General features: G+C 40.6%; 1 protein-coding gene and 1 long non-coding RNA gene across 2 annotated transcripts; one reads left to right on the top strand and one right to left on the bottom strand.

Annotated features, from left to right (window-relative positions):
* Nucleotides 1-13,619: 13,619 nt before the first annotated feature.
* On the bottom strand, nt 13,620-17,863 carry sp9.L (Sp9 transcription factor L homeolog). The gene is made up of 2 exons (XM_018235922.2): nt 17,714-17,863; nt 13,620-15,665 (listed from the first exon to the last, which is right to left on the bottom strand). The coding sequence occupies exons 1-2, from the start codon at nt 17,732-17,734 to the stop codon at nt 14,421-14,423; spliced, it is 1,266 nt and encodes a 421-aa protein (XP_018091411.1). The 5' UTR covers nt 17,735-17,863; the 3' UTR covers nt 13,620-14,420.
* LOC121398173 lies at nt 14,617-20,838 on the top strand. Its single transcript, XR_005964148.1, has 3 exons — nt 14,617-14,753; nt 18,717-18,917; nt 19,970-20,838. It is a non-coding gene; the product is annotated as an uncharacterized LOC121398173 (long non-coding RNA).
* The last annotated feature ends 517 nt before the right edge of the window (nt 20,839-21,355 follow it).

Genomic DNA, 21,355 nt, shown 5'->3' with positions numbered 1-21,355 from the left:
GGAGCACAGCACATATGGATGGGAGAAAATAGGCATATTAACAAATTTTCTTTTAGTGCAAAGAATAGGCAGGATCTATTTAATTCTATTTATTTTGCTCCAAAATGTACTGCAGCTGAGAGGCTTATAGTCCTATAAAAGTGGCTTCCCAAAGGACTGCCATTGATCACTGAAGAATGAAACTCCTCCAACATTAAAGTGTTTCTCGCTACTATCTGCAACCCAAAGACATCAGGGACTGGGGTCTCACTTGGTGACTTCTTTTCCACCAGGGTGAATACTGCTGTAAGTAGTTACATGGAAATGCAGGCAAGAGGTTTTTTTCACATCATAATTACACAGTGCGCTAACCCCTTAATATTTTATTTTTATTGTGAATTAGTTCCGTCTAGTGGCTATTTATCCCACTCTTTGTAATGGTCTCAAGCATCACTGTGTGTGTTGGTGGACAAGTCAAATTCAGCCACAACAGCCCCGGCCATTGAGTGCTGGACACGTTCATTGGATGGGAGAACATTTCATTATAATGTATTCAGTACATTCTTCTAATATTTCCTGGTAGGATCTCTGATCTGAGCAAAGCTGAGAAGCCGTTCATTATGCTGTCATAGAGCCAATTAACACCAAGCAGAAATAGCAACATGTTTTAAGCCTCAACCCTCTTTTTTTTTTTTTTTTTTTTTCTTCTCTCCTCCGTCTGGAAAAACATATATAATTTTACAAATTGCTTTTTACTTTTTACCCTGATCACAAGCTTTGTTCAAAGCCACTGGATGTCACTTCTTCCAGCGCACAGAAAACATAATGTAAAATATTTCCAAGACTCATTAGCAGTGTAACTCTTTGCTCTCCGGGCCCAGATACAAAGGCGGGGAGTAAGCAGTGCGACACTCGGGGATCTATTCACTACAAGCAGCATCATTTACAGACAGTAACACAATGATCATTTCTGATTTAATACAATGCCTAATGCACAGATGCTGATGCCTGTTCCAGCCATGGACAATATGAAAAACTCGGTTTAGCCAAAAGGAAAGTAAGAAATCTCCCAATGACTAATAAATGGCCGATATTTTAATTATACACCTCATCCTTAAATACCTTTATTCATTAATGGGAAAACAGGAGAGAAAATGATGGCATTGTAGAACACTTTTGTCACAATGTGTGCTATTGCTGGCATAAAACACTCCAGCTGGGACACTTGACTAATCTGGTATTTATGATGATAATTATGTGCATTGTAATTTGTTCTCCTATTATGGATGTACTGTAATATATTATGAAATAACCATTAAATATGTGCTTTCTTTTCATCCACTGACTTGTGCTGAGTTATAGAATGCCATATAAGTCAATGGAGGAGAGTTCAGGTGCAGCAAAAACTAAGGTCCCAGATGTGCTGGATGTTGTAGCCTTGGTCCAAACTGGATTTAGTCCATGTTGGACTTTGAAGGGCCAGTATTCCCCTTATTTAACGGAGTGCTGAACAAAATGTTTGCATATTGTTATACTGCTTAGCCCTGTTATTACTTGGGCTAAATAGGAAAATAATTAGTAATTAGATCACCAGTGCACAGATAATCCCCTGCTTAATGGACTCCTGACAAAACGGTAACAACAAAGAATGATGGGAGGGATGTATACTGGTAACCTAATTAAATACCTCTCAAACATGGAACATGGACCAACTTCAGTTCAAGAAACAAAAACCATAGATATTTTGTTATTATAGCAATAGGCAAAAAGTATGTCCAGCACAAGCCCTATTCATTGCCCTCAGTTGAATAAGGGGGGATACTGCTCGTTTAAACAATTATATTTCATATTCAATAAAGTCAGTTTTCACAAGTTATGATTCCATGCATTGCGATGCTATTGACTGCTCGAGTTGGTCCATCTGCAGTTGGTATGAGAGCATTGGCCTTAAGTTGGCCATACAGTTCAGTCCATTGGAAACATTGCCAGAAAAAAATAGATTTTTGCCCAGAATGGCCACCCAGCATAAAGGAGAGAGAAATGAAAGAACACTGGGAGATACCAAGTTGTTACCAAAACAACCCCCCCCCTCCACACACACACACACACACACTTCCCCCAGCTGGTACTCCTCTTCTTCAAAAGTTGTGCCAGCCCACAGTACTTTTAAAAAGTGTTACTCCTCTTGTTTCAGTGTTCCAGGCATCCCCTGCTAGTACAGAATGGGGACCTCTGAGCAAAATGGTGGAAAGACACAATAGAGCAGCACCGTTGCTTCTCCTTTAGCTGAATTAGGGTTGATCTGTTAGTTCACTCATCAGGCCAACATTCAGATTACAAGGGATGTTGGTTTAGAGCAATCAACCAAATTCACATCCACAGCTGCTGAGACCGACAGAATATTCTTTATGGCCAGATCATTATCCAATTGAGCCCTGATTAGGTATTTTTGGATAATTGTACAGTTTTTCCCAAACATTTTAGTATATACATTTTCCCTGTTGTGCCACTATACATTTGAATTGCAGTTGCACCACAGATAAGCAATTTTGCCAATACTGTAGATCTTCCAGTAGGAGTCGCTGTTGTTTAATGAATGTACTTCTCTTACCTCCCTGACGATATGATGCTGCATCCATTCTCTTCGCAATGGGCTGATAAGTTTCATAGATCTGAGTGTTACATTCTTCCATCAGACCTTATTCAGCAAATTAAAATAAGAAAAGTGTTTTTCATTGACACATTTTGTTTAGATTGTATGTTCTATAGATCGGCACCTACGTTTTCTATAACAAGGTTAGCATAGCACGTCGGTGGCACCATAAAGAAAAGGTTAACTAATGATGTCTCTGATATATATATATATATAGATATATATATATTTATTTATATATATAGTGAGAATCGTCCGCACTTTAACTCTTTGGTTCCTGGGTGCACGATTAATAGACGTATATATATAAAATAGAGAAAAGAACCAGCACTCCAGTTCCACGATTCAATGAGGGTCATTGTAGTAAAATAAAGATAAAACTCATTGGGGCTCATTTATAAACAGTGGGCAAATGTGCTTCTGGGCAGTAACCCATAGCAACCAATCAGATAATCGCTTTGAAGAGCTTAAATTGTAGCTGGCTGTAAATAGCTAATCCCTGATATGTTGCTATGGGTTATTGCCCAGGTGCAAATTTGCCCACTGTTTATAAATGAGCCCAAATGTGTTTTATCTTTATTTTTCTTTATGCTTCATCCAACATTTAATGGCTCTCAGGGCTTTTTAACCTTCACTCTGTTCAGGCAGAAAACGACATCAGAAAAACACTCCGCTATACCTGTATACAGTTTCCAGTATAGATGTTTGGCTGATATCATCAAGTTGACTAAAGGCCTAGAGATTAATTGCTTAATTCATGCAAGGCAGAAGGTTGCAACGTACCTACAAGGTACTGGATACATGCCGTAATCATCTGTAGGTGTTTGAAATGAATGTTATTTCTGACATCTGCATTTCTTTATGAACCTGACAGTGCTACAGTATGCATCCAGTGCAACCACGTGTTGCTCCAGGTAAGTGTTACTGTACTGCAACAGCCTTCTCCAACATCAGGAGTTAAAGCTTAACCATACATTATCCAATTATTGCTGGACTACATATTCCAACAAACTCAGTGTCAGACTGAGGTGTCCCCCAGGCATGGGGCCTACTGGGTTTTTTCCTGGTGTCCCACAAGTCCAACTCCAACATATTATCAACCATTAAAGCACAGGTACCCAAAATTAAGATTATTTGTCAAAGTCTTTCAATTTCCTGGAACTTTTTTTTTGGTCCTTGGCAGTTGGGTGATTCTCTGCAGACACTTGACACCTTAGAGTGGTGGCAGAGAGATTAGTAGCCCAGCGACAAATCTCCTCTACCGTGGGCGACTAATCTCTCCAAAATGCCTTCCCTCCAGAAAGATGGCATTTGGATCGCTCCGTTTTCTGAAGTCCTACAAAGTTGCCTCACTAGGAATCTTCGGGCGACTTCTGAAAACTGAAGGCAATCTCGCCAGTGATTCGTATTCTTGCCAGCGGGAAGGCATTTGGAGAGATTAGTCACCTGCAGTAGAGGAGAATTTTCTAATTTCCCTGACTGCCACCGCCCTTAGAATATTTTTCTCTGAGCTTTTACAGAAGCTTAGTAGTGTAGTCCTCATTGTCAGGATTCTTAAAGGGATCTTAACACTGCTGCCCTGCACTGCTCAATGAACTACAAATTACACCGTTGTTGTTGCACTACAAATCCAAGAATAAATTTATATATTTTCAAGGTTAAATCATACTGAAAGCTGTAGTCAAAAATGACATACTAAGCACTGAATGTAAGAAAACAGCAAGATGCCTCTCGTAGTGCTGTGAATCAGTGTTCTTATTGGTGAATTCTTCTGTGTCTCTTTATTTCGTTTTTGGTCAGTAGAATTCTGCATGTATAATAAAATCTTTCATCTTGCGGCAATTATGGGCACAGTGGGACTGATTCATGGTTTGGTTAAGATCCTCTTTAATGGTGCTCCATCTCTCCCTACTATATCTGCTATCCAACAGCCCCAGTCCCTTCCCAGAGAAAATTATCCCCACTGCTACTATATGCACCATTTCTCACTTCTATACCTGCTATCCCTTTCCAGAGTCTCTTATCTCACTGCTACTATAGATATCATCTCTCCCTACTACACCTGCTATTCCACAGCCACAGTCCTATCCCAGAGACTTTTATCCCCACTACTACTATAAACATCTCTCCCTACTATACCTGCTATCCAACAGCCATACCCATTCCCAGAGGCCATTTCCTAATCAATACTGCAAGGATGTGTTTCGAGAGCTCTGTGGAGTTCTGACTTTCTGCCAGGGCTGACTGGGTCTGGGGGTTAGTTTTGTGGACACTTTTGTTTTATTTTTATTGCCTCTCCCCACTCCATGGGGAAGAAAGTGATCATGCCTGCAAGTCATGCAGTAAAGACCAGTTTAGATGGCAGCAGGAGGGAAACTGGCCCTAGCACATACCTCCCAACATTTTGAAAATGAAAAGAGGGACAAAAAAGTTGCCACCGTAGCGTGACAAATTTTTTTTGACCACCCCCATTTTTGTGGCCACACCCCATAATTACCATGTTAATTTTACAAAATTTCGCAGGTTATAAAAGTTTGAATATATTTCTGTGTTTTTTTTCAGTTATTACAGTTTTGCTAATGAAGATGAATTTAAGCTGTGAGCCTAACTTTTTCCAAGGGACCTGTTATCTTATATTGTTACAATTACTTATTTGCTCGTCTACATACATTTGAATTGTTACAAATGTATTTTATCTTCTGTTTTGGCTGTTCTGGGCTCTCTGCCAAAAGCCAATTAAGTTAGAAACGTTTCTTTTTCTGGCTGTTCAGTGCAGAGAAAAACGGGACTTTCCAGTATAAATGAGGGACTGCAGGTTGAGCTGTCAAAAGAGGGACTGTCCCTCTAAAAACGGGACAGTTGGGAGGTATGCTAGCATGGTGGTGACTGTTGAGCGTGCAGCAAAGGGCAATGTTATCTGCTTCATTAAAGGAAATAAAAAGAAATGTAAAAGTTGTTCCATAAGCATATTCCATATGGCATGGAGAGTGACTCTGACTCTGTGGAACTGGAGGCTGGTGTTGGGGTGACTGCAGGGAGTTGCAGAGCTACAACAGAGGCAAGCCAGGAGGAGAGAGCAGAGTCTGGTGACTCCTGACAGTGAGGAACCTGGGAGCAGTGTGGCCCTGAAAATTTATAGAAAGTGCCCTGACTAACCAGGAGATGGCTACAGACAGTGAGGTGCCTGAGTGCAGTGTGGCCCTGGAGTTTGCAGAAAGTGCTCTGAGTGACCTTGAAATGGCTGCTGCCAGTGAGGAGAATGGAAGCTGTGTGGCTCTGAAGACAAAGCAGGTAATGGCTGTGGCCTCGATGGGGAAGGCAGAAGTTAGTGAAGGGAATGTTCACAAAGTGACTGAGACTGTGATACAGTATGACACTATTATTAATGCACTGAAGGAGCTGAGGTGTTTGGAACATAAACAGAACCGTTTAAACAGAGACATTGATGAACTGATAAAAGAACTGAAGCTGCTGAGGAGAGAGGAAAGCTTATACGGGAGTTGGCTTTCCTCAATAAGGAATTGGAGCAGACAGAGACTTACATTAAAGACATTCTGACTGTTATTGAGCCATGGAAGGAGCTATATGGCAACCGGCAGAGGTTTAAGGAGATGCAGGAAGGCAAAATGACTGCCGAGAGACTGCTACAAGTTGCTGAACTTCTTAAAGAAACTGAAGGTTCAAAACTGTTGCTGAATGTAGCAGTGCTACAGACATTACACAGAGTAATAGTGTTGAGAAAAATACTGATAATCACAATACTGATAATGTGTGTGCAGCTGCTGTGAGTGTGGTGCAGGTGAGTGCAATTAATGCAATTCATCTGAGTGATGGGGCTGATTTGGCTGAGGAGGAGTGAGTGGAATGAATGCTGTGAGTGCTGGGGGCAGCGTGGAGCAAGTTGCTGAGAGGTGCATGTGGTTGATGCAATGCAAGTGAGTGAGGGGATGGGAAAAAATGGTGTTCATTCTGCTGGGGAGAACAATGTGCAAGGTGGGAGTGTGAGGGTTGGTGGGGCTGCTGGGGGTAATGTTTGGGAAGAGAGGAGGTTCTTTGCATGTGAAAGGAATGATGACTCTGATGATCAGATTAATAAGAGAATAAATGTAGTTAAAAATAAGTGGGTGAATGAGAGAGAGGATTTCCCGGGGCACAGGTTTGTTGTCAGAAACATAATAAAACAGTTGCTGGATTTCACCCCACAAGATATTTATGCTTTATTGCGTGTCACAGATACTGAATTTGACGTCAGTTTTAAATTATCTCAAGGGTTATAGGAATTTTGGAGAAGGTATAATCAAAGTAAAGAGGCCAATGAGTGGGAGGCGTTTAGGGTAGGGGCACACTGGGCTATTCTTGGAGATTTGGTGACCTGGTGACTAATCGCCTTATCTTTGCGGTGACCAATCTCCCCGAACACCTTCCCTCTTTCTTGCGCTGGCTAAAATGAAAAATCGACTGCGCTAAAGCACATACGTAGATTTGTTTTCCAAAGTCATCCGAAGTTTCCTCGTGAGGACTTCAGAAAACGAATTGGCGCGTGTGCTTTAGCGCAGTCGATTTTTCATTTTAGCCAGCGCAAGAAAGAGGGAAGGCGTTCGGGGAGATTGGTCACCCAAATTCTTTTTTCATTTGTCTGCTTCTACATGGATCCGCCAAGACTATGCTATAAACGTGGGTCCAACAGGATTTATGCTATGAAGTGCAATTTACAAAAATGTGCGTTGTGTGGGGAGACTGGGCACTCGAGCAAAGAATGTGTCTAAGCAATAAAATGTAACCTGTGCATGAAGTCAGGCCATGCTTATAGATCATGCCCGAAGCCTAGCGTAACATTCAGCGAGCGTATCCGAATTTGGCACAGGAGATGATCACCCCAATGCCAGGGGAGAAGCTGCCACAGACTGAGACAAGGGGGGAGGGCAGAAGGGGTAAGAGAAACCACTAGGGGGCACCAAACAGAGGTGAGAGGGAAGAAGAGAGAGAAAGATGGAAGGAAGAGTGACATGGGGAGGAATGAAGGGAATAAAAAGACAAAGGTTCTGATGTCCCATGAGAAGGGGGAGGAAGGGATGATTGGAAAATGTTGGGCATCAAATCAAAGAAGAAAGTTAAGGAAAATAAGAGCCCTTCTGTAATTACCATTGAAATGAAAAATAGGTTTGTTTTGCCAGGGGGGAAATAATGGTGGGAATTGGCAGAGTAAGAAAAGGCGAGAATGGAGGAAGAGGAAGCAAATGTAAAAAGGAAAATTCTCTCTTCTTTTATCTCCAAAGCACTGCGTATCTTGTCGGCGCTATATAAATAAATGATGATGATGATCTCCAGTAGGAAAAAGAGTAAGAGGGAAGAGGCTTCTGAATCCCAGGAAGCAGATTGGGAGTCACTGGAGGAGGAAGGAGGGATGGTAAGCAATGAGGCAGGTGTAAGGATTCAGGTAAAAAGATCAAGTGGCAAAAGTTATATGCATTTTATGACCATAACCAGAATGTTATATCTTGTTTATGGCTGGTGGGTGTAGGGAGGGAAATGGTGTGGAAAGGGAAACCTTGTATATAATTGTAATGGTGATAAAGTATTATCTCTGGCACATGAGATTCAAATGGACTCTTGGACAGACAAAGGATCCCACAGAACATGTCTCAAAAGTTATTGTGAATGAACTGCTTTTCATTAAGACAATGGAAAGTGAGAAATCTGTTGGAAACATGATGCTTTGCAGGAATGTTCATATACCTTTTTGATATATTATTGATTTATTGCTTACTTCTGATCTGATTGAAATGTAATTGTATTTCTGTTGTTATTGTTTAATATTTTAATAAAATTCTCTCCCTACTATACCTGCTATCCCACAGCCACAATCCCTTCCCAGAGACTATTATCCCCACTGCTACTATAGGCACCATCACTCCCTACTATACCTGCTTTCCCACAGTCACAGTCCCTTCCCAGAGACTATTATCCCCACTGCTACTATAGGCACCATCACTCCCTACTATACCTGCTATCCCACAGTCACAGTCCCTTCCCAGAGACTATTATCCCCACTGCTACTATAGGCACCATCTCTCCCTACTATACCTGCTATCTCACAGCCACAGTCCCTTCACAGAGACCATAATGCTGCTGCTAGGAGCTATTGTAGTGGTGTCATAGTGTAGCTTCCTGGTAGTAAAGGGGAGAATAAGTTGCACTGCACTTTCTGAAACCTTTTCCAATTACAGCTGTTGCTGTGAGACCCCGGTATGTGTGGGGCCCAGGGCAATCCCCCCTTACAGATAGCTTTGATCACAAACCCTAAAACTCCCTGAAAACTGGGAATTAATTCATCAGAATTTAATTTATTTAAATGGTAATCAAAACATTACAGCTCGTTAATAACTTGCTTGATTTGTCATTTGCCGAAAATGAAACTGCATCCCTGAGTTCATCCCAATTGGAACAACGCGGGGGGGCTGCTCATTCCCACTTGCTCTTTCCTTACAGGCACTTTTGTAAAAAGAAAAACTTCAAATAGACCTTAGGATCCTCAGAAATAAATATCTATTAAGTTCTGTATTTATGTTGTCATTGATTAATTCCTCACTACTTCATTTGGTTTCGATTTAGAGCGATTTGATTCTAATTTAATTAGCATATAATTTGAATGTGTATAATTACTATAATTATGACGTTCAGGTAAGGCTGCTTTAGGCTGAAAGGCAATTTCCCATTTACCAGGCAGCATCTCCTTGCGAGGGGAATGGACAAGGGCTTCTTGCCCTGATAATGCTGCCGCTAATTAGCGCATTGCGTTATAGACAAAAGGCCAGGGCTCCTGGGTGTGAGGAGGAGAGATTTGGCTTTGAGGGAATCGCAGGGGGTGTAAATGAAAAGCCGGGGTCTGCCTCTGTCTCTTCAGTCTACTACACCTTGTTATTTCTTAGCATCGCTTTGTTCCCACAGTAGCTGCACCGCTTATTCCTGTTAAACATTAATAATGATGTTTAAAGAGAAACGTGAATTCGTAAGAGAGCAAAACGCCACGAACGCTTTATTAAAATCAGTCCTAGTCCCCCAGGTGCGGCTTAAATTGACGCGGGTTCTTGATACCAAAAATTGGATAGTCGGTCAGTTCAGCGCCAACCAATGGACGGAGCCAGGATCTGGGACCAACCGACTGCTCTCCGAGGTGCTGAAAATACTCCGACAGAGAAGCTCCTATAGAACTCCCAGCCTATCCCAGCATTCTACCCCGCGCTCACTTATAACTCCATTGCTTGACACAAACACACGCAGAGATAGATAGATAGATAGATAGATAGATAGATAGATAGATAGATAGATAGATAGATAGATAGATAGATAGATAGATGATAGATAGATAGATGATATATAGATAGATAGATAGATAGATAGATAGATAGATAGATAGATAGATAGATAGATAGATAGATAGATGATATATAGATAGATAGATAGATAGATAGATAGATAGATAGATAGATAGATAGATAGCAGCATAATATGTAAGAGACTGAGATAAACAGTTATTTCCCCTATTCCCATAAACTGCCCCTCCCCAATCCCCCTACCTGCTTTGGCAATTCTAAATATATTTAGTCCTGCCAATCAAGTTCATTTTATTAGATTAGAATAGATAGATCGATATAAAGATAGATAGATAGATAGATAGATAGATAGATAGATAGATAGATAGATAGATAGGATCTGTGTCATAAAAAATATATTTTAAAACAAAATATCCTATATATGTAGGAAGTTGAATGTTGCAGATCATAATAATAATGTGACTGTTCGATAATAGACTTCAGAAACACAGAGAGAGAGAGCTATATGATGAAGAAAGAAAGAAAAATAGATAGATTAGATATATAAAGGTTAGATAAAAAGATATATAAAGATTAGAAAGATAGATCTTATAATAAGGTAGATAGATGAATTAATGATATACAATCAATATATGTATTTAAAAAACATAGAGTACCCCGGTTAGTAACATACATATATATATAGAGAGAGAGAGTCAAATTCAAGTGGCAGATTAATAAATACAGAACTGTACATCTCATAAGAATAATACACAGTGTGTATAGTAGAGAGCAGAGGGGTGCGGAGGTCGCCAAATCATTGAACAGAAACAAGAGAGGGTTTAGCAGGAAACCTCCAGAGCCGACTGACTGTCTAGCCTTAGCCTTCCTATAATAACCCAACTGCCAGTTCCACTTAGTAGTGAAGATGTTTTCCTAAACAACGTAATCCCTGTAGGTAAGGTTTATGGCAGAATAGGAAAAGTTCCCCTGGGAACACAGAAGATACATTCGCTATCAGTAACGTGGTATTGGGGCTGTTTGTGAATTCGAATATTTGGTATGAAGTGAAATGAGATCAAGTCAGTGATTATGGTGTTGAGGAAAACCAAAGCAGTGCCCCTCATGACCGCAAGATGGCAGAAAAGAGCCAATAGTTTAATATGGGGATCCTACTGTATTTCCTAAAGCCCAAGTAACTCTTCATATAAAGATGTACAAAGCATTTAAAGAGAGAGCGAAAGAATAATGCATAAGATCTACTCTAGGCATAAAACACTAAGAAAAAGCGCTGTATATATATATATATATATATATATATATATATATATATATATGTATATATGTATATATGTATATATATATATATGTATATATATATATATATATATATATATATATATATATATATATATATATATATATATATATATATATATATATATATGTATATATATAAAGACAAGATATACAAGTATTTGTACAGGCACAAGTCCATGCTCGTGTGTGTTCATTACTTCTGCATTCTCTCTGCAAGTGCCTATTATTTAGTTGCATCCGAGGATCAGACAGATGAGCTAAGCTCTAGTTACAGGGGGTATTAGTAGGCCTAATGACAGCCCTTTATGGAGTTACTCATTGCTGACTATTGAAACCTTCTATTTTGGGACACGCCCAGCCCCTTTCCTTTTTTGCTGGGGAGGCTCCGTTGATAGACATTTGTCTGACCCCCGGGGCAGAGCTATTGCCCCCCTCCCCAGTTTCTTCTTGATCACTCAACTGAGTCCTGCCACCCAAAGCCTGTCACAGCTCCTGATCTCATTCATTCCCTCTCTGTACAGGAACAAAGGTCACTGCAAGCCAGCCAGCACCAGGATTCACTTGATAAATACCCAGCCTTATACCCATGGGCACCACTAATACCCCCAAGCTGTCATTCCCATAGTCTGCAGGCTGCGACTCTCTCCAGCGCTTCTACAACTCATCACAAGTCTGAATTTCTTCCTTCCCTTCTTCTGCACTGAAGGGGTTAAAAAAGGGAACTAAACCTCAGAGACGAAAACAAGTAGAAAAACGTCAAAAGGATGAATGGCATATATTTACTAAAGGATGAGCGATGAATAATAAGCCAATTACACTTAGGCATTGCTAATGATCAGCATGACAAAATAGAAACTCTTCTTGTTACTTCCACGTTTTCACTTTACAGGCAAATCTAAAGTGTTAGGGTAAATGTGTGGATGCAATATTAATTATTACCCCCCCCCAAGCACGTGTATTTGCGACTTGTACAGAAATGAACAACTGTCACCTCCTTTTCTTTTCCCTTCTTTATCTGTTCTCTTGCTAGGCTTCAACAACTGGCCTTGTCTCCAGCACACAATGTCTGTCTCTCTTTTTTTTTTTAAGAAACCCAAATGACTTTAATTTAGCATTTTTTTTCCCTTTAGTGGCTGGAAACAAGACAAACACCAGTTAAAATAATTTTCATTTCAATAATTGCCTTCTGGTCAATTTAACAGTGCCTTATTTTGAAAGAAGCTGTCTAAATGAGATTCCTCTTCCTAGTGTGTTCCCAGGCCTGATCCACAGACTTTAATTATTCCTGACTCCTTTCTCTCTCTCTCTCTCTCTCTCTCTCTCTCTCTCTCTGCATAAGACGCTGCACTGGATAATCACAAAGAAGTCCAGAATATCCTTGAACCCTTTCAATAGCGTCCACAGAATATTTGCATAGATGGCTTGCCTTTGAAAAAAAAAATATATATATAAAAAGAAAAGTAGAATAATAAAAGGCAGAGGGTGCTTTCCTGGCATTAAAAGGCTCAGTTATCAAATTAAGTGCTTATTTTAGAAGCTTTCAAATCGTTTACATTTTATCTCCACTTGCCCTTTACCGTTTGACATGCAAATTGTGTGCAGTTAATTTGGACAATTAAAAGCGATCTTCAAGGGCTGTTTTGTCCCAGGGAAGATTTTCCTTTTTTTCCCCCTGGACTAGCTGAGATAAAGTTGGTCAGGACAAATGATGTCTAGCAGATTAATTAGATATTTGATAAGACATGAATCTCTAATGAGGGAATACAACACACATGGGGTTGCTCTGTGTTCAAAGTCAAAATTAATAACAGGGAACAAGATTTCTATTAGAGCTTGGAATGTCTGCTGTGGGGTATTTATTGTAAGGATTTCCACTGGGATCATCTGTAAACCGAGATTTTCTAATTATTATTACCCTTTTTTTTTTTGTATCAATTGAAACAATTCTGGATTTGTAATGTTACATTTCGTTTCAGGTACAGTTCTCTGAAAATTGTTTCTAGTTCAAAACACACACACATTTATATATATATATATATATATATATATATATATATATATATATATATATATATATATATATATATATATATAATGTTACAAATATCTCGGTTGTTTCTAGTTCAAAACACATACACACACACATATATATATCTATATTCATAGATATATATATTCATATATCTATCTATCTATATATATATATATATATATATATATATATATATATATATATATATATATAGATAGATAGATAGATAGATAGATATATATAGTGTTACAAATATCTCGGTTGACAGAGGTCCCTGATAATGTTTCAGAATAATTAGATTTAAAAAAAAAAAAACAAGGAATTTCATGATCAGAAGTCTTTAATACGAAAATCAAAATATTACCAGGATTTTGTTGTTGTTGTTTTTTTTATATAATACAGATAAACGCATTTAGATTTGATTTTCTTTTCTTTTTTTTCTTTTTTTTTTTAATTTACGCGTGTGAAATGTTAAATCAACATTTTAAATATCTCTTACATATATATATATATTGACTTTCACAAAGTGCATCAGAAAAGAAAGGAAAATAAAATATCCTGAATTTCAGGAATCCACAGAAAATAAACTATTGGCATAAACGCTTACAATGGGAGGAAATAAAATGAATAAAAAGCAACAGGACCTTGCTGAAGTCTAGTTTTTTTTATACAGAGTATAGGAAATGCAGAGAAATCGTCCCAAATATTTCCCTCAGTTTCTTTCATCCTCTCACCTTAATCTGCCATTAAAGATGAATTGGTATTTGGGATCATAAAAAAAACAACAGTTACTAGATTTCAGTGGATGGGGTTGAGTGTCGTAATCCACAAAGGAATCAGGAGGGTTTTCTGGTGTTTTTAATAAGAACAAGGTGGTGCCTAGTCTCTGAGCCCCAAGAATTGCGTCTATTGCTCTGAATCTAGAAGTTCGAAGTGCGATATTTTCTAGTTTCAGTTTGCCTTTGCCAGTACAAAGAGTCCAGTGCACACGAGCAACAAGTAACTATGAAACCCCCAAAAAACCAATCGCAATTCTAAGGCGTCCTTATGCGTTTAAGTCGCCACAAGCAGGCTGCACCCCCGGGATGAAGTCTATGCGCCCCCAAGGGTGTCTGTCCCCCTCCTAGGACTCATTCCCAGCGTCCTTTCCAGGCCTAACCCCTTCCAGAATGAGTTCGGGGGATTCAGATCTCGGGGTCTCCAAGTTGCTGGCGTCTGTGTCGCTGTCACTTCCCTTTTTGCCACCTCCGCCCCCATTGTGCGTCTTGATGTGTTTGCTCAGGTGGTCGCTGCGCATGAAGCGTTTGTTGCAGACAGGGCAGGCAAAGCGCTTCTCTCCAGTGTGGGTGCGCAGGTGCCGCTGAAGTTCGTCGGAGCGAGTGAATCGCTTGCCGCAGAAGAGCCAGTTGCAGACGAAGGGCCTCTCCCCGGTGTGCCAACGCAGATGTGCCTTCAGGTGAGACGTTTTGCCGTAAACTTTCCCGCAGCCGGGGATATGACAGCTGTGCAGCCCCTTCCTCCTCAGGCTCGCCCCAGCTGGTCCCAGTCTTTCTGCCTCTTGGCAGTTGGGGCAGTCGCAGGTGGCCCGGCCTGAGTACCTTCTGGCTGAGCGCCCTGACCCCCCTGCTACCGCCCCTGCTGCCCCGGAGAGCATGGGGGCCCCAGAGTCAGCATAGGAGGGAAGCACCGGCTTGAAGGCGTCTTGGGTGAGTAGGTGCTGACCCCCTGGGAGCAGGTGGGAGGCGCCGGTGGAGCTGAAAGCCGAGTGGGTCAAAGAACTGAAGTCCGGGCTGTAAGCTCCGAGTTGCCCATGTGCGGCAGCCCCAGAGTGAAGGGCCCCTTGAGTGTTCTGCACCTCCAGCCAAGTGCTGGGACCAGCAGCATGAACGTCCCACCAGGCCGATGCCCCGCCAGACACATCTGAGTGGAAGCCAGACTTATACCAGGACTCATAGGGATGAGCCATACCCACGCGCGGGTACAGACCTTCCGCAGAGGCGTGCACCTTGGAAATGAAAGCAGACTGGCCGGCTGATTCCTGCGGGGACACCCCCGAGGCGCTGGAAAAGAGTCCACTGTAGTCACTGCTGAAGGCAGACGAGGTTGGGGAGGTGGAGGCCAGGCAGAAAGCGCTGTTGGCTGTGGCGGTTCCTCCGGTTAGGGCATTGGAGGCCCTGCTAGTGGCTACTGCGAATCCCCCGAGGCTGGAGCCCAGGCTGCAGCTGGATGAGGAGCGTTTCCAGGGGTGAAATCCCCCTTTGGCAAAGGCGCTGGACTCTGGCAGACTACTCAGGGGGCTGGTGTTTCCGATCTTATTGCAGGTGGCGGCCAACATGGCTAGGGGAGTGGTACCAAATCTCGGTTCTTCCTGAAGAGGACAAAAAAAATCATCATCATTAGCAGGTGTACTCCACATCTAAACCCCCTAAGACTCACCCTGTTACTCATAAACACGTTACAGGTGCCCGACTTGCTTTATTTAAACCTCTTTGAGATGTAGCATTTAGTCGGGATCCCCATTTAGCTCATAAAGTTACAGATACATCTCTGCTATGTCATCATTTCTAGTTCCAGAACATGCAGGAGCTTAAATAAACATCCCAAGTGTGACCCTAACTGACATTCAAACTGGGCTCATCCAAGCCTCTTATTTATTCTCCCCAAACCTCGTTTAACTGTGCTTCAGTACCCCAACCCCAGTGGGACAAACTCCACAATGTGTGATCACTGCCACATCTACTGACTCCAACGTCCCCTCCAAGTTCAGCCAATTTAGCTTCACCTGTGACCCATAATCCGAGCTCCTGACTCTTAATTAATAGCATTCTGATACCTGCCACAGATATACCCTCCTCCACATCACCAAACCTTTCATGTGATCATTACAGAATTAGGGCCCATTTCAACCCCCTCAATTCCTGCTGATTGGAACCAATGTCACATCCAGCGCACACCCCAAGAGTGATATTCCCAGCCTTAGAATTAACCCTGCTGGTGAGATCCATAATTAATAGGGGCACAGGGATTTGCCATCCTGAATCCCTCACTGGCACTCCTGTTGCCCGACTGTCCCAATCAATAGTCTAATCTACTGACTAATCTAATGTCAGTGAGTATGTATTGGGTATCCTGCCAGCTGACATACCATTTCTTGCAAATGGGGTTCATTGTGGCAGGAATCTCCTTTTTTGTTAATAGGAGTTAGATTACCCATTCTAAAAAGTCACTAATATAATGTTTGAAATTATAATGCCAATAAAAACATTTAATGGCTGCGATTCCCCTTTTCTTTGGGTTCAGGTGTAAAATAAAGACTCGATTATAATTTCCGATTGCATATAAATTCTGAATAAAACGAACCAAACTGAGCGATTTATTCAGGATAGCGATCTAATCGCAGCGAGGGAGCGACTACAATAAATTCCTTCCAAAAAAACAGTTTCAAGAGAAACTTGACATTATTGATTATTTCGTATATTTTCGTTTGCTCTGTGATTTGTGTCTTTATGGAAGGAACCAGGCAGTAAAGCGATTTGTCCTCCCACGCTCAGACATTTTTAGCGACACAAACTAAAAGCGATTTTAGCCAAAGTGGCTGCAATGAAACTGAGAGCGAAATGTTTCTACTTGCGGACAAGGGAAGGAAGGAGACAGCTCGGGGCTTTGGCTAATTCAAACCAGGCGCTTATATGTAAATACCAAACAGATGGGCAGGAGTGCCAGGCAATACCCATGCTAGTGCCAGACCATACAGTGCCAGGCAATGCCCGTGTTAATGGCAATGCCAAGCAATACAAGTATTTATAGCAGTGCCAAGCTAGAACAGCATTATTGACAATGCCAATAGAACAAACTGAGTTTTAGTAGAATTACAATGAATTCACCAGTGAATATTGGAGATGTTGGTAGTGCCAGTCAATATCTGTGTTAGAGATAGTGTCAGGCAGTATGACTGTAACTTCCACCCAATGACAGCATTATTATAATACCAGGGTAGGGGTTTGATCCGGATAAGCAGCAGTTCTAGGCAATATAAGTTTATACAAGTGCCAGGCAAATAATTACAGGCTGTGGCACTGTTAATACCAGGCGGTATAACGGTATGTAGGGCGCATGGTATTATCTGGTTTAATGACAATTCCAAGTAATGGCGGTAGTTTTGGCAGTGCCAATCCACCTAGGGAATCGACTAAAAGAAATAACAGAATGGCAGAGATGCAGCCAAGCAGATAAATGGCAGGAGTAATGCAACAGTTGATTTTGGTACTTGGATAATGGCAGAACTGTCACAGCAATACAAAAATGATAATAAAAAGATTATGTAAAAGATTGTGACCCTTCTCGGATACCCTGCAACTTTCTATCCTGCTCCTGCTGTGCTGCCCTTGTACTGGGAGAGAGTGGAATCAAACTTACCCCAAGTATAGACGTAGCCATAGCCCGTCCCTTGGCCCTGGGCAGAGATCAGGGTGCCTGGGTGGGATGAGGTGCTGCCAGGCAGGGTGCTCCCGTCTCCGCACACAACTTGCGCAGACTAAGGTTCCTCCTACTGCCTCCAACGCGCTGCTCCACTCAACGCTAAACCCTGCCAGCCGCTGCTTTGAAGTACCGCTGCCTGCAGCTCTCCACCAATCAGGTAGGACGGAACGCCGACAGGAGGCGCGTCGCAGCCAATCAGAACGGAGGAGATGCAAGACATCTGTGCATTGAGGGCAGGGAACGGGTCTGGAATTTCTATTGCTTTGGGCTCCAGAAATCCGACTTTCACCCCTCCCCTGCCAAAGGGGCCTGCAATGCTCAGCAGGGAGATGCGTTGTGGGCTCCTGTGGCTGCAAAAAAGGGCAGCAACCCATTGAAATCAAGATGCCATTTCTTTCTCAGTGAAACCTATAGGGATTGATTGGGATATGTCCTGACTGTGCGCAGTTTCTGTGCTGACAGATCTGATGGAGAAGGGAAGGGGGGGGGGGCTGGGGCGGTTAATTACAAATCAGTAGCTGGTCAATTTAATTCTTTCTTCTGAGCTTGTTATAAATATTTGTCTCCATCCCATTGCCGATCAATAATACGTTTTGCAGCTGAAAAAAAAGTGATGTCACAATCTACTTTTTTTCTAGCAGGTCCAAGTTAATGGAGAAACCGCATAAGCGAAAAGAGAGCAGAGCTGGTATCGCACGCCTGGCTGGTGGTTTCACATTTGTTTCACAGATCCCACTTTAACCCCAAAAAAACACCCCGAGTGCAACTGCCACCTGAGCAGAGTCAGGCTGGAGACCTACCAGGGATGACACTTTCCTGCAGGATATTTGATTATGCTTTCCCCATTACGTTTGAAGGCGTCATCTCTTAGAAGTTAATTCTCTACACCCCTCTCTGAAGCTTTCCCCTACTCCAAATGTTTTATTTTTCTCTTTGACAGGTTCCAGCTTCATATCTAATCGCTCTTGAAAGATCCCCAGGGGAGACTGAAATCACAATGGTGCCCCTTGTCATGTAAGGTGCTGGGGAATTGTCACAGACGAGTCTGGAAATTACAAAGCCTTCTGTATTTGTCGTCAAGAAGGAAAATAAATCGAAATATCAGTGATCTAAATGCGAGGAATTGAGCAGCCCACAACAGGTGAATCTGGTTACAAAATCGAATCCTATTTCCAACAGGGGGGTGCCCTAAGGGTCCCTGGATCTATTAACACAAAGAGATTTGCACATTTTTTAACAATATTTATGCGCATATATAATTGTGTGTGTGTGTATATATCTATCTATCTATATATATATATCTATATCTATATATATATATTATATATATTATATATATATTATTATATATATATTATTAAATATATCATTACTCTGCTTATCATTTAGAATATTTTCTCATTCATCCCATTGCTGTATACAGTTTTTAATGTAATTTTGTTGCCTTCAACTCTGGATTAATTGTGCCACTTAACTGCTAATTTTATTTCGCGTTTATTCGCATTTTAGAAGGAGCTTTGTACGAAATATTGGGGAAGACTATTCCAAGCAAGTCGATGGTTGAGCTGAATTTCTCCCCTGTCTGCCAGTGCAGTTGCTAAAACAAAGCTCGGGGTATTATGCTAAAGTGGGGAGATGGCTGTTAAAACATTTGGGGGATAATGACAGCATAACAAAAGCCTGGTTTGGAGAGAATCATCGTCCTTTTAAAAGTTAAAAGCAATTTGGGGGGAGAGAATAGCTTTCATCCGACGTTTTTACATTATTCAAAGCGGTCAAATAATACTTCTATTATAGTAGCTGAATGCAACCAGTCAAGCCAAGTGCAATTTGTGCCTGAGTCTGTGCCTTAAACCTCCACTCCTTTATAAAGAGGTGAATATAGAACAATTTCTTGCAAAGCCAGACAGAGAGCTCACAAATTGCTTCCCTTTGCTGCAATCAGGGCAATTTAACTGCAATGCAATTAGCCCTATTAAATGTCGATTCTGCATAAACAAATTTGACTAAGACGAGAATGTGGGGAGAAAAAAAAAGCCTCTAGTGAGTTACTGAGTTGAAATGATTTCTTTTTCTTTTACAGCAACAAATTGGAAACAATTGAAACACGCCTTCCTTTCCTTTTATATGTATTTATTTTTTTTTTATATCTTTTTTTGATATTAAATTAAATGTTTCCCTTTTTGTTCTCAGATTGTGCGAGACCAGATATCGATGTATATTTGCCAGTGGATGTATGCTTTCCGGCACACAAACGGTTAAATAATATTAATGGAAACAATTGAGAAAAATCATCATATTCTTTTTTTTTTCTTCTTTTTTTTTTAAATATTGAATGAAAAGTTGTTTTGTTCTACATATTCATACGTGTATGAATGACATCCCTGGACAGAGGATATGTGCTTGCAGGCGCACAGATGGTTAAATAATTGTAATTCCTAGTTTAAAAAAAAAAGTAAAAATAATTAGCATTTGTTAGTGCTGGCTAATCAGTTGCCATTGTTGGGGATAAGTTAATATTGTATCAGTTCTCTTGTCACTGGACAGCAGATCATTTGCAGATATTCGTCCAGTTTATTTCCCAGTGGAATAAAGGCGGCAAATGTGTATAATAAAACAAAGTTCTTCTTTAAAAATGAAAGAAACATACAGAATATCTTGTTTCAGGCAACAGACAGAAGGAGCCTGGTGTTTGGGGTCCGTAAGGCAGAGTCACATCAGGCAACAATAATAAGTATCCTGCCATTCATCAGCAGCAGGGCACCTTAAGACACCATATTTTATAATTATACATTCATTTACATTTTATATAATCGACTGGTTATTATCAAATCAACTGATGCTGATAAAATAACACCTTCAGGGAAGGGAGCCAGCCCCTGTACCTTCTCTGTAGGAAAAGGAGGGAGGGGGATCTCTAAATACAATCGGATGGGACTGTTTATTCAGATCTCTCAGGGACTGTTTAGATGGAAATTACCGATTATATATTAAATATGTTGTGGACCGGTGATCATTTCCCCCCTTCTACTGGTGTTAGTGGAAATAGTCCCTAAACGAAATGTCACCAAATAGAAATATTAAAAAATAAATTCATATTTGATTTCACATTCAAAAATGTAAATTCATAAAGGCTTAACCGCCCCTCTGTTGTCTTGTTTAAAGATATATATATAAATATATATATATATATATATATATATATATATATATATATATATATATATATATATATATATATATATATATATATATACATATACAGTATATATATATATATCTATATCTATCTATATATATAAATATATATATCTATATATATATATATATCTGTACTATATGTATATATATAGTTACCTACACAGACATATTTACACACACAGATACAGTTTGTTGATTCGCATATTTAGCCCGAATGGATGAGCTGCATCCAGCCTAATGTAATCTTAAACACAGACAAACTGTAATTGTATATGGAGATATACACATAGCAAATCCACAGTGTTTGATGATTTTAATGACTGCAATTATTGAGAAGGCTTTCAGCTTGTTTTCTAGGAGAGGAATAAAAAAATTAAA

Source organism: Xenopus laevis, chromosome 9_10L, assembly GCF_017654675.1.
Source record: "Xenopus laevis strain J_2021 chromosome 9_10L, Xenopus_laevis_v10.1, whole genome shotgun sequence".
Classification (NCBI taxonomy): Eukaryota; Metazoa; Chordata; class Amphibia; order Anura; family Pipidae; genus Xenopus; species Xenopus laevis.
This window is presented reverse-complemented; position numbering and strand designations above follow the sequence as displayed.

Coding starts and splice junctions, on each gene's coding strand:
- sp9.L (XM_018235922.2), bottom strand. CDS start 17,734: ATGGCTACGTCTATACTTGGG. Junction 15,666..17,713: donor TGGCTACGTCTATACTTGGG/GTAAGTTTGATT, acceptor TGTCCTCTTCAG/GAAGAACCGAGATTTGGTAC.